The sequence below is a fragment of the Papaver somniferum genome, chromosome 10 (genome assembly GCF_003573695.1).
Source record: "Papaver somniferum cultivar HN1 chromosome 10, ASM357369v1, whole genome shotgun sequence".
Taxonomy (NCBI): domain Eukaryota; kingdom Viridiplantae; phylum Streptophyta; class Magnoliopsida; order Ranunculales; family Papaveraceae; genus Papaver; species Papaver somniferum.
In genome coordinates, this window is record NC_039367.1 from 157,839,651 (window position 1) to 157,855,351 (window position 15,701).

Genomic DNA, 15,701 nt, shown 5'->3' on the forward strand with positions numbered 1-15,701 from the left:
AACTCCAATTCAGAGACCCGCAGGTGTACACTGCAGTTACTGTTTTAGATGTCTGATGAACGGCTGTAGATGTTTAATATTTGAGCCATTGATTGAGATGAGATGGATGGCTGGATCGGGAAGAAGAGACCTCGTTATTATCGATGATAAAGATATCTTCTCCTTTTATCTACGCCTCATCTTTCTCCTCTTCACACTCACTCCTCACTCCTCAGCTTGTCTTTCCCTCTCCCTCAACCACCGCCAACTACCTTCAAAGAAATCATCTATCTACCACATCCATGAACAACACCAACACCGATCTTCAGCACAAAAACAACATCGATCTTGTAGTTAGACCGTTGGTCATTAGTGAAGTTAGGGTTTGGTTTTTCAAACAACATCAGGTACAATTAGGTTTCAATTCAAGTTCTCGTTATTTCTTTTCTTATAACTTTATTTGTTGATTTGGTTGATTCTCTATACTGGGTTTTAATCATTTTTCGATTATTGATTGATTTCAGGTTGATTTCTCAATTTGGTGCGATTATTAGGGATTGATTTTGCAAACTTCACAGGTACAAAATTTGATTTTTAATTTATTTATTTTTTGTTGATTTGGTTGATTCTCTTCGTTGGGTTTTAAGCTTTTTTCGATTATTGGTTGATTTCAGGTGGGTTTCTCAATTTGGTGCGGTTATTAGGGTTTGATTTTACAAATTTCATCAGGTACAAAATTTGAGTTTTATTTTTTTTTCTTTTCTTTCAACTTGATTTTCTTTTTGGTTGGCTGTCTTCATTGGGTTTTAACCATTATTTGTATTTGTTTGATTTCGGGTATTTATTGTTTGATTTCAGTCAGACAACTTAAGTTATAGGAACATCTTCATCAGGTAAAAGTTTTATCTGATTTTGGTATGTGGGTGATGTTAGTTGTTTTCATTATACTGAAGTTGGGTTTTGTTTGTTTAGATTTAGTCTACTTATCATGTATTAGGGTCTAGGTAATGAAGTAATGTGTTTAATTTTAACTGATTTTGTCTCAATTCATGTGAAAGGATTACTGGTTTGGTGATGTTAATGTACAAACACGTTCTGTTTTCTTCGAAGTAATTTTCTTTTGGTTGATGTCAAATGTAACAGGATTTCTGTTTTAACAACATGATAGTTATAAAATGAATACTTCAGTGGTTGTACGTATATTAGTATTTGATTACGTATGATGTTATTCTTAGTTCCAATATGACTTAGAATGATGATTTTTAATGCAATTTGACTAGGTTTTTGTGTTACTTTGTTAATTTTTCAAAGTAATTTTCTTGTAGACAAGTATGATATGAGGAGAGGTCGGTTTGCAAAGAACGGACTGATTCAGTACCAGATTGTATGCCAACAAGTTAATGTTGGTTCTCTGGAAGAGGTGATCAAACCATTATTGCATCTTTCAACTGAGAAAGTTGAGAATGCAAAGACCCAGGCAGAGGCTTTAGAAGAAGCTCTAGACATTGATGACTTGGAAGCGGATAAGAGGCCTGAAGACTTGATGCTGATCTATATTGGTGGAGAGAAGGGAAAGGATATATCTGACCGCGAGCTTGTTATTCTGTGGTTAGAGGCCTACAGAATGGTTCTCGAAATTCTCCGTAACAACACTAAACTAGAAGCATTCTACGCGGTAAGCCATCTGATATTTTAATTAGGTTTACCTCCTTTCAACCGCTTTTTATCTCTTAGGCATTTTTGATTTTTCAGTCTTGATGAGTTTGAGTGTAATATTTCTCTCTATTGTAATGATGACTGCACACCGAGTCTTCCAGTTTTGTAAGAAGCACAAGAGAACAACTGAATTCTGTAGGCTTTGCGACATAATCAGAAACCATCTTGCAAATCTTAACAAATACAAGGACCAGAAAGACATAACTGACTAATTGAGATTGAACTTTGGCAGGTATGTGGAGAATAATTAGTTCCATAGTCCAAGTATTTGCGTGGAAAAAACTACCTCGGTTCTCTATCTGAATTTTGTTATCTGATCTTGTGCAAGAAGCTTTTCGTTTTGTGTAAGACATTCATGGTTTGATGTATATGGTAAAAAAACTCCCAAGCCATAAGTGATGGTCATTTATTATGGCAAGCTGACGGAGATGTTCCGGGTTTCGAACTATCAACTTTATAATGCATATGCATGGTCCAAACTGTTCTCACGACAAAGGTAAATAATTACGAAACACATGTTCCACCTTGTTCTAGTATTTTTTATAGTGTTAATGGTGGGTTTTTTGTTGGCCACCTTGTTCCAAACTGTGATTGGTCACTTTGGTTCTGTTGGGGTCTGTTGATATTACTGAGCTTTGTCAGATATTTATGGTTTGCAAGTGACTTTGCAGGGTATAGATTTTATAAACCTTGTTGATGTATATATGGTGTGAATCATGGGATTCCATCTAATAAACTCCAAAATGTGGAAAGAACCTGAGTGGATTAGTAGTATGTTGGGGGACCACCTGTATATAGTTTGGTTCTGCAGCTGTTGGGGGTGTCCTCGTGTTAGCTTTGATATCTTTGATCCTTAATTCATCTTTGATCTGACTTTGTAATATATTTTTTTTTACAGGGTACTGCAGGAGTTGCCATAGCTAGTGTTTTGGGAGTCTAATGTATACTTATAACAGAGCACAAGTATACTTTCAACAAAGAATGTTTGTCTGTTGGTTTAATATATGTAATCAAATGCTCTTTCTTGCGTAAGTGCATTCGGTTTTGGTTTTAGGGATGGGTCACGATTCTTGAGTTTTGGTTCGTAAAAGTAGGAAGCAGGAACAACAGTATTACATATTATACAAAGTACTGATACATCCTTGATGTGTGGTTTTCTTGTCATTACTTTTGTGTTGTTAGAACTGTCTTTTGACAAGAACATGCATCTTGGTATTGTTGCTAAAATTGGGTTATAGTAGTCGGGGGTTGATGCGAAAATTGGGTTTTTAATTGATCATGTTAAGCCTTCGTTTGGAATTGTTGGTGATGTAACCTGTGTGCTTTTGTGGTTTACAGTGGACAAAAACAATGGAGGCTATGGATATGTTTCAGCTGCTCAAGATCCTAACATGTATCCTAACCAAGGCTATGTCGGTCCTGGATATGGTAACATGTATTATGCCAACTATTGGGTCTATATTTATACCGCCACATGATATCTTATAAATGCATTTTTTTTATATATAAATTGGAATTAATTAGTTTATGGGATTCATGTATAATCAACGACTAGAAGACTAGAATTTGAGAATGATATCGTGCCAGATTGAACGTGGTATTGCTAGCTAGTCCAAACTGGTAGCTAGGATTATCTTTTAAATTTCTATATGGTAGATTGATTAGTCCTATTTTGGCAAACTACTGCAATGATATTCAAGTGGTGTAGGGTAGGAGTATCGTAGCTTGTGGATTGGTTCCTTGTTTGTCTTTAAAATGCGGAATACTGCGAATGTCTCCATAGAATATGATGGCTGTTACGGCTTGGGATGGATGGTTTTTATTTCAAATACAAAATAAATTCCATTGGGTACTGATGATAAGCTAGGAATTCTTTTGATTGTGTATACTCTATTTAACTTGTAAATCTCGTTGTCTAGATTTAGACCATCCTCATATTAACGTACATTTTTAATATCAGGGGTTTGTTATATGTGACCTAGGTTGCAATTTATAAAGATTGGCAATGCGAAAACTCTTGAACTGTCTATTTTGTCTGTATTACAATAAATGCCTTTTGCCAATGATATTTGTACGCTCTTATACTGCTCTGATGGTTTTCAGTAGTAGACACTAGATGCATTTTTGTGTTCGTACTATCGGTTCTCATCTGTTCACTCATCTAGAGTTCAGAAGCACTATGATCCTAGGTGTCATCATGAGCTTGGACTAAACTTCTGTGCTAAACTATTTATGTGGCAAAGACTTGCATAAAAGGATTTTTGTCTTGTTAATGACATATTTTTAACTTCCAAGGAAGGGGTTGGTCCGTGTACGGTGATGTATATGGGTGGAGTTACATCTTACAGTGGGTTGATCTATTGAATGATCTCGTGGATACAAATTTCTTGTTTTCATTTGTAACTATTGATTTTCTAAAACATGCTACACATGGGTTGTATATTCAAGTAGTACTTGATTGATGTTTATTTTCCCTTTTAGCTAAGGTAGTAACAACTTACTTTGAACTCATCATTTCCAATTTCTTGTTTTTCGTTTCTATGAAATTTGGTATAACATAGAATGTACAAAAGGCCTAGAAAGAGATTTTTCCTTTAATTTGAGGACCTTTTTATTAGACAATGGTTTGGTCACTAATAAAGAGATTTTTCCTTTAATTTGATTTCATTCTCCTTTACCCTGCAGCCCAAGTTGTTTAATTTTAGCAATTTTACATGTATTATCATTCACGTTTGTTGTGGAACAGAGCAGAGGGACAATCAGTCTTCAATTCAGAGCCTATTGTCTTTAGTCTTCAATATGCACTTATGAGAAAACATGCACTCAGTTATGGAGATTTGTCGTCTTTTGGCCTAATCCACTACTTGTGGTTTTTTGCAGGGTAAACTGTACCTGATTATGGAAATTTGTCATCTTTATGATGGAATTTACAAAGAACATCTTGACGGCATGTATGTAGCTGGTAGATTGGAATGTAGCTGGTGTTACTTTCTGGTAGATTGGAATGTAGCTGCCCCTGCCCACACATGTGAGTTGACAACAAAACTTGAACCTCCTTTTGTGATTTGATTTTGAGTTTTATCTGTTGCCTTAGAATGATCTATCTGTTCCCCTGTGATATCGTTACTTACAAAAAATAAAAACACATGAGTTTCCAAAGGATTCAACCCATTTCTTTGTATCTGCCTTCGATTTCCCTGTCAGCTACAGATATTAATTTTGACTAATGAGCCAACTGTTGTTTACATGATCCTTATACCTTGAATATTACATTTATGGTATTGGTGGTTGGTGTATGTTGCAGGAACGACGTTCTTTGTCGTATGTGAACCAGGGACACAACACATGGATGCTCTACTTGATATCATTTATGAAGTATTGGCTAAGTTCATCTTCATCGGACGACCTAATCGTTTTGTTGTTTAACATGTTTTTTTTTATCTTATTTTCTATTAGCATCTTTTTGTTAGAACTTACTAGTTAGCTAGTTTGGACATGTATTGTCTTGAACCAAAATTTCATCTTTTTTGTGTAATTATAAACCCAATGGACAAAATGAATGAATGTGGAATTCTCAAGTTTGAGTTTAAATTTGAATTTCAGTTTGGGTTTCATTTGACTTGACTTTGAGTTCCATTTGACTTCCACTTGATTTGACTTTGACTTGACTTTCACTTTCATTTGACTTGACTTGACTTTGACGCAGTCAGATTATTTCAGATTTTGCCATTCAGATATTTCAGCAGATCTGAATCTAGATTTTTTTTTATATTATAATTTAAATCTGAGACCCACGGTTAAGGGTCTGTACATCGTTACCCTTAAAATACGTCGTTATTTTGAGACCCACGGCTTAGGGTCGTACGAAACAGAGACGCTTTATCATAGACCCCAACAGAGACGGTTAAAAGTAGTCGTATAACACGTATTTATGACTTGTCCTGACGGTCGCAGAGCTTCTATTTTCTACTAGTGCTTATGCAGTCCAGCAGGTATGTTTATTTATGCACGATCCTCGAGAGCCTCACATGCAAGCCATCAAGCGCATTATTCGATATCTTCAGGGCACTATTGATCACGGTTTGTCAGTATCGGTTTCGAATATTTCTGCCCTAACCGCCTACTCTGATGCTGATTGGGCGGGTTGTCCTGACTCACGACGCTCAACCTCTGGTTACTGCATATTTCTTGGGGACAATCTTGTATCATGGTCCTCAAAACGTCAAGCAACTGTGTCCCGTTCCAGTGCCGAAGCAGAATACAGAGGTGTCGCTAATGCGGTGGCTGAAACAACCTGGCTACGGAATCTACTTCTTGAGTTACATATACCATTACGGCGTGCTACTATGGTATATTGTGACAATGTGAGTGCTATCTACATGTCTGGTGATCCGGTTCAACATCAACACACTAAGCATGTAGAGATTGATATCCACTTCGTTCGTGAAAGAGTTCGTATTGGTGACATTCGCGTATTGCACATCCCTTCAGAAAATCAGTATGCTGATATCTTCACGAAGGGTCTTCCACGTCAGTTGTTTCTTAGTTTTCGTTCTAATATTAGCGTTTGTTCCTCTCCCGCTCAGACTAAGGGGGTGTAATAGAATATATTTTCCCTTATTTACAGCTCACAGGATATTCTCATTGATGGACTGTAATCATAATAATATATATTGCCTAACATCCCTCTAAGGAAGTTAAGGCGTGTTTTACCAAAACCAACACGGACTATTAACAACTATCAGTCATCTCGGGACAAATCAATGTACCAGCTGTTGCGCCTGCTCGTTTCAGTTCGTATCGGGTCATATCCAATCCGTTTCGGGTCCTTGCAGTGAACACTTCCTCGTTGCGAATGATCATCGGGATAGCAGCCAACTCGAACTGATCACATCGTCTATTCCATCTAGCAAGACTCATCAACTTACGAGCAACACCTAAAGAAGGGGGTCTAAGTCAAGAAGAAAGAAATAACATCCGCTACCCACATGAGAAATATGACACATGAGAAATATGAAAATTTTCTGCACCGGCTTGGATATTCAGATAAAATGGATTCTTGTTATTTAGTATCATGTGATGGGGGGAAGTTTCAGGAGACGTGATCTGTATAACCCTAACAAATCAGATCGCACAGCACCCGATCAAAATAATGATGGTCAACAGACTCGATTGAAACAACCGCTTCGAACAATTTCGTCACAGCAGTCAACCCAACTTCACCGAGATGTATCAATTAGTCGTGGACGTCACATTAAAAGGGACCTTTGAGGTTAATCGGGCGAGATACGACGGCGATATGATGGTGAACATCGATATTGGAATGGTCGTGAACCGAAATAGCAACAATCACTTCTCTTCCCAATTGGTCTACAAGCGTGGGAGATTCGGTGATACTTGGAGCAATGTATGACTGAGATATTCCTCTAGCGTGTGATGCAGAACGGACAAGGAGCAAAGGATGTTCCGAAGATAATCACTTGAACCACAAGGCTATGCCAATAAGTACTCAGCTACTTCGGACCAGAAACGCCACAGACCAGTGTATATAAGGCATCTGTTTATTTCAGAACCCACTCGCGACTACTTACTTTCCGTTCTGATGAATTGGGAGCGACTCAATTAGGGCCAACATGAAATGACTTGGACGCACCGTCGATCGGTGGATAGTGAATCATCTCGGGTATCATCGGTACAAAATTGATTCTCTCGCAAAAACAGCCGACTAAATGAAAGGACTTGCAAGTTGTGGCAACCAAGTGGGACTGAAATTGAATATCCGTGGAACATTGTATATTACATGAAACGTACAACGGTAAGGCGATGATATGACAAACGCAGCGATATACCATTCGTACTCGGGCCATCAAACGGAATGGCCCGGGATGGTCTAAGACTTCTGACTCCAACTTAGACTACGCAGACTATGGTAAATAATAACCTGGGGGACGCCTTGGGTTGTTAGTGTATTGTAACACACAGGTCATTCGTACTCGGGTCATCAAACAGAATGATCCGAGGTGATCTAACTTGTCATTTATTTCTTTAAAACCGTGAAGGATAGGAAATATGACATGAGCGACTAATGGTCATTCGTACTCGGGGCAACGCCAGTGTGGAAATGTCGAGGTGACTTACACTCGAATGGTCATTCGAACCCGGGGCAATGCCCATGTGAAAGTGCCGAGGTGACTTACACTCGAATGGTCATTCGTACTCGGGGCAATGCCAGTGTGGAAGTGCCGAGGTGACTTACAGTCGACTGGCTATTCGATACTAGGGGCAGTGGCAGTGTGCAAGTGCCGAGGTAGCCTAAAGGTTCTGGTGGTTGGAAACCAGTAACCGATTATCAAGGTACGAGTACTTGATAGTCGAGCATACAACATTGCTCCCATCGCAAGTGTGATCGATTATCAAGGCATGAGTACTTGGTAACTCACTCGATCTGGGATAGTCGTTTGATGGCACCCAGGATATCGAGCTATAGAACTTAGGAATGACCGAATCCCTTCCACTAGATCAAAACGACGGTGATGAGATACCTCAATCAGGACATGGCATTGGGCCCGATGACCCTCCCTGTTGAGTGTGTTCGACAGATATGGAATATTAATTAATGCCTACTCTAAAATGATTAGTATTGCAGGAAAATATGTATACTAAGACTACGAGCGGTTATACATAAAAGGGGCAACACAATGGGGACGACGGATCTGTCGAGTCATCAGCGTGTGAGACTTGAATAAAACGTACACGGGTTTTACAAGTCTTCAGTAGCAGCGGCTACTTCTAAGCACATGGGCGAATCATCAGACGTTTTGTACACATCTTTCAGCTCGTGAACAAACAACCTCAATAGAGAAACTTCAAAAGGAAGCTTTATTACCTCTTCGCCTTCAATTTTAGACATTGTCTAGTGGCATTTACCATAGAAACTCGTGGGAAAGTACAACTGATGCAATGAATATTTGAAAGTCGGAAAAGCATGTGAATGATAACGTTTTTTTATTTGAAAAATTGTAAGCATTAACAAGAATGTTTGATGGAAATCCAAACTATGCCAGGATAACACAAACTGAGCTAAATATTGTATGGAGGCTACATACAGGGGCACGGAAGCTAGGAAGAATAATTGTCTTGGTCGAGAATTTCCAACAGCAAAAAGCTACGGTCCAAGACCACAAACCAAATAAAGGAGGCAACGATATCACGGAATCTCCCAAGTTCATAAATCAAACAAAGAGTTGCAGCGACGAACCGTATCGTATCGACATCACTGGCAGCAAACAAGGTCACAAATAACTATACAATCCATATAGGAGGCGAGTAATGTACGAGTACAACCTACAGCTAGACTTTTCACAACATTGAAAACTATGGCGGAACAGTGTGCTCAAATTTCTGGACTTCAGCGCCTTGCAAAGCCAAAACTTACCGTCGAAAATATAAGCTAAGTATCGCTTATCTCTAACTGATCATCCTTTCGAAAGCTAGCATGTGTTTCTTGTAGCTCTTGAATGTAACCATGAAAAGCTCACTGACTGTATCAGAGCTTAAGTTTCTCATACCACATGTCTGGGGCATGATTGTCGTCTCGAGACTACACAAACAAATAGGGGCAAGCACGCGCACTAGGATAAAGAAAATTGTATTCCTTTATGCAGTCCCTTCAACAACAATCAGACAATTACAAGACTGACGCAAGAAAAATGCCTTGGAGGAATGGCACGAGAACACCCTCATCGTTTGAAGCAAGCCGAGGATGCTAAGACCGTCAGCCGATTAGCAAGACAGCTAAGTACCATTTATCACGGGAAATTGCCCTATTGTGCATTTCACTGGTTATTCATTTGCATAATTAGAATGGCTGTGGTGAACCTAGACATTCAACAGTTTAACATGCCATGTAGATAACTTGAATAACTTGCTTATGCCCTTTTACTTTGGAACAAAAATATCATCGCGAGCATGCTTAATGAATAACATTGCAAGAAGTGGAATGATCATTTACTTCCTTACAGTTGCATGTAGCGATCTTGACCATAGAAATGCTTCATCTAGAAGACCCTCTCTATCGTATTAAGAATAAACGTGAACCTTTAGGGGCATAACATAAACTCACTACAAAATGGTCGAAACCAGCAAGCCCCTAACAAGGCGCTAAAACTATAGATTTTTTCAAAATTGTGCTGCCCATTGAATGTATTCTCCGGATCTATCTTTGTGAAAGCATGCTAGATTATTGAATTCGGATAACACAGATTAAGTGACAGACCTAAGGCTGCCTTTTAACATCCTTACAATCGGCATCGGGCAGTCTCTGAAATGTTTAAACTTGCAAGACATGGTAGAATCTTGTACTTAAATTTGAAATATTTGTGAGAATCTTTGCAATTACCACTCCTCTCCATGAGCAGTAGGTACTCGTATTCGTCTAAAGAGCTTCAACTGCGACTCGTCAAGAACTGATGCCAACTGAACCAGGCAAATCTCGAGCATTGACCACCAAGGAGAAGCACATGATGAGTGCATGTCACGATTTTCAGGGGCCTAGTCAGTTCGGGAATGCTAACTATACTTCGGACAAAAAACTAGAAATCCAACTCGAAGCGAGCAGCAATCCAAGGGAGATTGATAGTTCGGGGCAGAGGTCACAGTCTAGTTCACAACTGTTAGCTAATACTAGACAGTACAACCCGATGATAGTAGATCTACCGGAATGCCATGACAGGACGATAATAGTCAGCAACCTTTGAACCAAGAGTTGCTTTGAAACTTTGCATAAGAATAGGGGAAAGTATGCATATTGTAGATGCATTTTGTATTCTTCTGCTCGGTTCCTTCAACAAAAATGTAAATCCGAAAAACCCACTACAAAGTACATCCGACGCACCACCAAGTCATCAACTCTCCCCAACAAAGAACACACAAAAGAGAAAAACACCACCAAACTCGTATCGGAAAAGGAAGCCATTCAAAACCTAGAAGAGAGACGCGATAATTCTTACAGGACGAGACACTTGAATCCGAGCCGATCATCTATAACAACACGATTTGAACTCGTCTGCAATATCGAGAAAAGCCAGAGCGAGTAAAGAGGAAATAAGTACATGACATCGGGTGCAGTTGAAAAATAGGAACCAATCGGGAAGTATAACAAGATCGGAACCGAGGACAGTGAAACACCTAGTCGGGACGTATGCTACTAAGAATCCCTGATTCAGAAAACTGGCAGCCCAACGAAAAGCCCAAGTGGCTACAAATTGATAGTCCAGTATCAACTTGCCTGGATAACGCACAGAGAATCATCATCAAGCCAAGACCCGAAGCAAGAGCAAAAGTATCAAATGCAAAACATCAATTACAGCGCAAACGCAAGATCCGAATGATTTTCTTAAAGATTGCTCTCCGATCAAACCTCAAGAAAAGGGGCATAAATGTAGAGCAAAAATATGTAACGGACACGTGTCGAGAGATGTAGGTAGAAGTAGCTTAATTAGATACAATTGTTTGCAGGAAATAAGACCTTGCTAGCCCTCATCCTAACTAGCTCTTATCCTAACTAGCCAGCCCTAAGGGCATTATTGTAACTCGTGTACATCCCTAACCCTTTATAAGGGAAAGAGAGATATGTTTGTAGGCATGGGCTTTCTTCTTCCTCCCACAACTTAGAGTTCAACAGGAACTCAAATCCATTTTAATGGAGTTTGTATGTAATACTTCCGACTTTGTAACACTTCTGATCATAGTGAAACCCGTGGATGTAGGCTTCATTAATGGCCGAACCACGTAAAAAAGGCTTGTCTCCATATTTACTTTGATGCACTTCGCTTCTCAACTGTTGGTAGTTCTTCATAGTAGTTGTTAGATCCCATTGGGTGTGGTTGTAGGATTTTCTACAACTACAACTAAGATACAAACCAATTATTGGTTAGAAAGTAGAATGACTAGATTCATATAGAACTTCCCTAGCTAATGTCTAGTTAACTAATTTTATTCATTTATCATATTGCAACTATACTTACCAGATCAATTATTCGATCATTAGTTTACATAGTAAGAGCACTTCCCCCCATGTCCCAACAAATTTTTGTGCTTAATTATACGGAGATTACCAGTTTTGATTCGATCAACTTCAACCTATTACCTAGAGCCTAGAATGTCTGGTTGACTATTACCTTACCTACCACGCTATAATTAGATATGGAGTTGGCTGCTCGTCTTACATTCTGTTTATTAGTTTATTGCAAGCACGAAGCACACTTCAGCTCAATCCATTTGACACCATGTTTCATCATTATGTTTTTAAGATAATTAACTTTGTTGCACTAGTAGTCTGGTACAATGGCGAAGCCAGAATTAAAAGAAAGTAGGAGAAGCAAAAAAAGATATCTAATTGTAATATAGGGGTAAACTGATTGAAATAACAACATGTAGGGGTTCTAAAAGTATGCATGGCCCTAGTGCCGCTTGGCAAGCTACTTCCCTCTTGCCAATACATCATGGTCCTCCCCCCTGGTCTGGTAATTAAATTACATTTTTGGAGACAGTAGCAGTATTAAAACATTTTTTGATGACAGTTCAGGTGTTGCTTGCTGGTAGTGCAAGCTAATGACGATTGATCTACATTTTTAGACGCCTCTTACATGTGAATCGACAATTTTCTAATGCAACATGGTCAATAGTTTTGATAACTATCTTTCAAAAGACAATAATTCCTAATATTGCATGTCAATACCGTCAATATAGGTTTAAAGTCAAATCATGTTTGTAGTCCGGTGAGTATTTATACTGTAGAATATTATCCTCTACCTACCCCGATAATTAAACAACTATCATTAAATTAACTAATAAGAAGCTGTTAAACATACTCAATCAACTTCATGACAGCACTTCCATTCAGACTCATCCAAAGAGTTACTAAGGTTTCAAACCCCATGGAAGTACTATATATAGATGGCGAATAGCTTTCAACTTCATCACTACCACTACTATCATTTCAATTCATTGCATTGCTCTATCTACTAGGAGTTTTCTATTTAATTCCTTGAGCATCAAACAGTCATGGCTAGTACTCTAAAGTATCTGTCAGTTTTGGTTCTTGTTTTCCTTGTCGTAGACGCCGCTAATGGGCAAGGTCTGAAATTTGGTTTCTATGCAAAGTCATGCCCCAAGGCAGAGTCTATTATTCACAAAACAGTCGCTTCATACGTTTCCTTTAATCCTACTTTCCCTGCTGCGTTATTGAGGATGCATTTCCATGATTGTTTTGTCAGGGTATGCTTTAATATTTTGCGCGATAATTTATTTGTAGCTACTTTCGATAATATGAAAACTAAGTTAATTAGTTATGATATGGGTCTATATTTAATGTATCTATATTTGTGTTAATATATATACAGGGTTGTGATGGTTCGGTTCTTCTTAACTCGACAAGCACAAACCAAACAGAGAAAGCCGCAATTCCTAATTTATCACTAAGAGGCTTTAATATTATCGATGCCGCAAAGGCTGCAATTGAAAAAGTGTGCCCTGGAGTTGTTTCATGTGCAGACATTCTAGCATTGTCTGCAAGAGATTCAGTAGCTATGGTAAGTACTAATCAACTAATTGATCAACAAAAATGGATAAGTTGATCCACATACATGTCTAAATAGTTTTTATTTGAACTTACCTATACAGATTAAAGGACCATGGTGGAATGTGACGACTGGACGAAGAGATGGGCGAGTATCGACCATTGGAGATGCTTTTATCCATCTACCACCGCCATTCTTCAACGTCACTCAATTGAAGGCATCATTTGCATCCAAGGGGTTGAATGCAAAAGACCTTGCAGTTTTATCAGGTACATTACACATAAATTTATGATCAGTTGGTGGGGTGACTCTGTAACCCGTATTCATCACCATCAAGTTTGAGGTTCGAAAACCAATTACTAATTTTTATGCCTCATTTATGAACAGGTGGACATACAATTGGTATTGCCAATTGCGCCGGATTTTCACAAAGGTTGTACAACTTCACCGGCAAAGGAGATACCGACCCAACATTGGACAGCGAATATGTACCACGATTGAAGAGCAAATGTAAGCCAAATGATTTCGTTACTAACGCAGAGATGGATCCAGGAAGTTTCAAAACATTCGACTCAAGTTACTTTAAGCTTGTTGCCAAGAGAAGGGGATTACTTACATCTGATGCAGCTCTTCTTAACGACCCTGAGACTAAAGCTTACGTTAGGAGTCAAGCATCAAACAATGGACCAACTTTCTTCAAGGACTTTGCAGTGTCTATGGAGAAAATGAATACTATTGAAGTTCTCACTGGTAATGCTGGTGAGATCAGGAAACACTGTGCTTTTATCAACTAATAGGCCACAAAATTTTGGCTCCAGAGATGACATTTCTGTGATATGATTGAATTTATTTGCCGTAATTTGGATTGTAATAATTTTTTCCGTTTGTTTATCATTTTGTATTTGCTTAATGTTAATTTGCGTTACTTAATACATTAACTTGATTTGAAATGTGTAGTAGTAGTCTTCACTTTATCTAAGTTGTCGACCGTAGGAATCGCATTTCTAATTGCTTGGCTCACCAAGAAAGACACTTTGATATTTTCCATCACATCATATGTCCCGTGACGTCATTTGCTGGTTTAAAACTGACCATTCTTCCCGGCTGCACGACTCAAGTGACTTGCCTGGATCTGACACTTCTGGATCTAGCTTATCATATCCGATTCTGACTCATTATGTCTTATAGTTGTAGAGTCCTAAGGGTGATAATAGGTACGGGTATTCCCGGGTACCACTGGACCCGGACCTTATTTATAAAAGTCGGGTTCGATTCCTAACGGTTTCGGATCAATTGCTAAATTTGTGGACCCAGAAACTGATCCGTTAATCACGGATACCCGTGGAAACTGGATGTCCGATATACGAGCCGGGTACATTTCGGGTCGGTTACTATAATTATAATCTTTTAAATTCACTCAGATACGTACCAAAAGAGTCGGGTACAAAATGATACTTGACTTGAATAGTCCTGAATCAGATATACGAGCCGGGTCAAAACTCGAGTCAGACATCATAAAAAATGAAAAACCAAATGATTTTATATCTACGAGTGTGTTTGTTTTTTACTAACTCGGGATCTGGATCTGACTCGGCCCGAATCAGATGTCAGACCGCTTGTTTTTTATTTTGAGTCAGATTTGACTCAAAATCTGAGTCAGACCTAATCCCTGACTCGGATCCGTTTGAGTTAGGTAATAAAATATCCCTGACTCATGGGAACAAACCACTTACTCATACTTTTGTGTCAGATGAGTCAGATCTGACTCAAAAAATAAACATGTTGAGTCATATCCAGATGAGTCAGGTGATTTCAGTTTGATCCAGACGAGTCAGATTCATATGAGTCAGGTGAGTCAAGAGAAAACAAACACACTCTACAAAAGAACCACCAGTAGGGGTGAGCAAAAAGTCCGGAACCGCGGATTTTATCCGTATCCGTCCGTAAAATTACCGGTGAAACCCAATCCGCAAGTTCTATGGATCGGACACGGGTGACATTCTCAAATCCGCACTTTCAACGGTTTGGTTGCGGTTGGATTTTGAAATTCGCGGATTCACCCGCACCGTAGAATAGTAAAGTTTTATAATAGTTATGGATGTCAACATCCTCCCCATCTAACTTAACCCTCAGCACACAGGCAATTCGTCCCTCCAATATCCAAAGCATAAAACAGCTTATTCTCCTGCCTAATCATGACGTCAAAGTGATACATTTTAAACACCACATATAATAACAAAGCAATAAAAATGAAGGAATTAATCAGATAGGTCCAGTTAAGATTAAATGAAGAACATACTTAGTATGCAAGTTATTAACATAACTGAGAAGCATCCTAAGATCACGTGCACCATCAATATTAAGTCCAGCTTTCATATGAGCAATCATTGATTCTGCAACTCTGTTTAGTACATCAATAGTAGTAGC

At 38.7% G+C, this 15,701-nt stretch overlaps 1 protein-coding gene across 1 annotated transcript; it reads left to right on the forward strand.

Annotated features, from left to right (window-relative positions):
* Window positions 1-12,662: 12,662 nt before the first annotated feature.
* Window positions 12,663-14,224, forward strand: LOC113318116 (peroxidase 27-like). Its single transcript, XM_026566241.1, has 4 exons — window positions 12,663-12,972; window positions 13,098-13,286; window positions 13,378-13,543; window positions 13,662-14,224. Exons 1-4 carry the CDS (start codon window positions 12,760-12,762, stop codon window positions 14,066-14,068), a joined length of 975 nt encoding a protein of 324 aa, XP_026422026.1. The 5' UTR covers window positions 12,663-12,759; the 3' UTR covers window positions 14,069-14,224.
* The last annotated feature ends 1,477 nt before the right edge of the window (window positions 14,225-15,701 follow it).

Coding starts and splice junctions, on each gene's coding strand:
- LOC113318116 (XM_026566241.1), top strand. CDS start 12,760: ATGGCTAGTACTCTAAAGTATCTGTCAGTTTTGGTTCTTGTTTTCCTT. Junction 13,287..13,377: donor CAAGAGATTCAGTAGCTATG/GTAAGTACTAAT, acceptor TTACCTATACAG/ATTAAAGGACCATGGTGGAA. Junction 13,544..13,661: donor AGACCTTGCAGTTTTATCAG/GTACATTACACA, acceptor ATTTATGAACAG/GTGGACATACAATTGGTATT.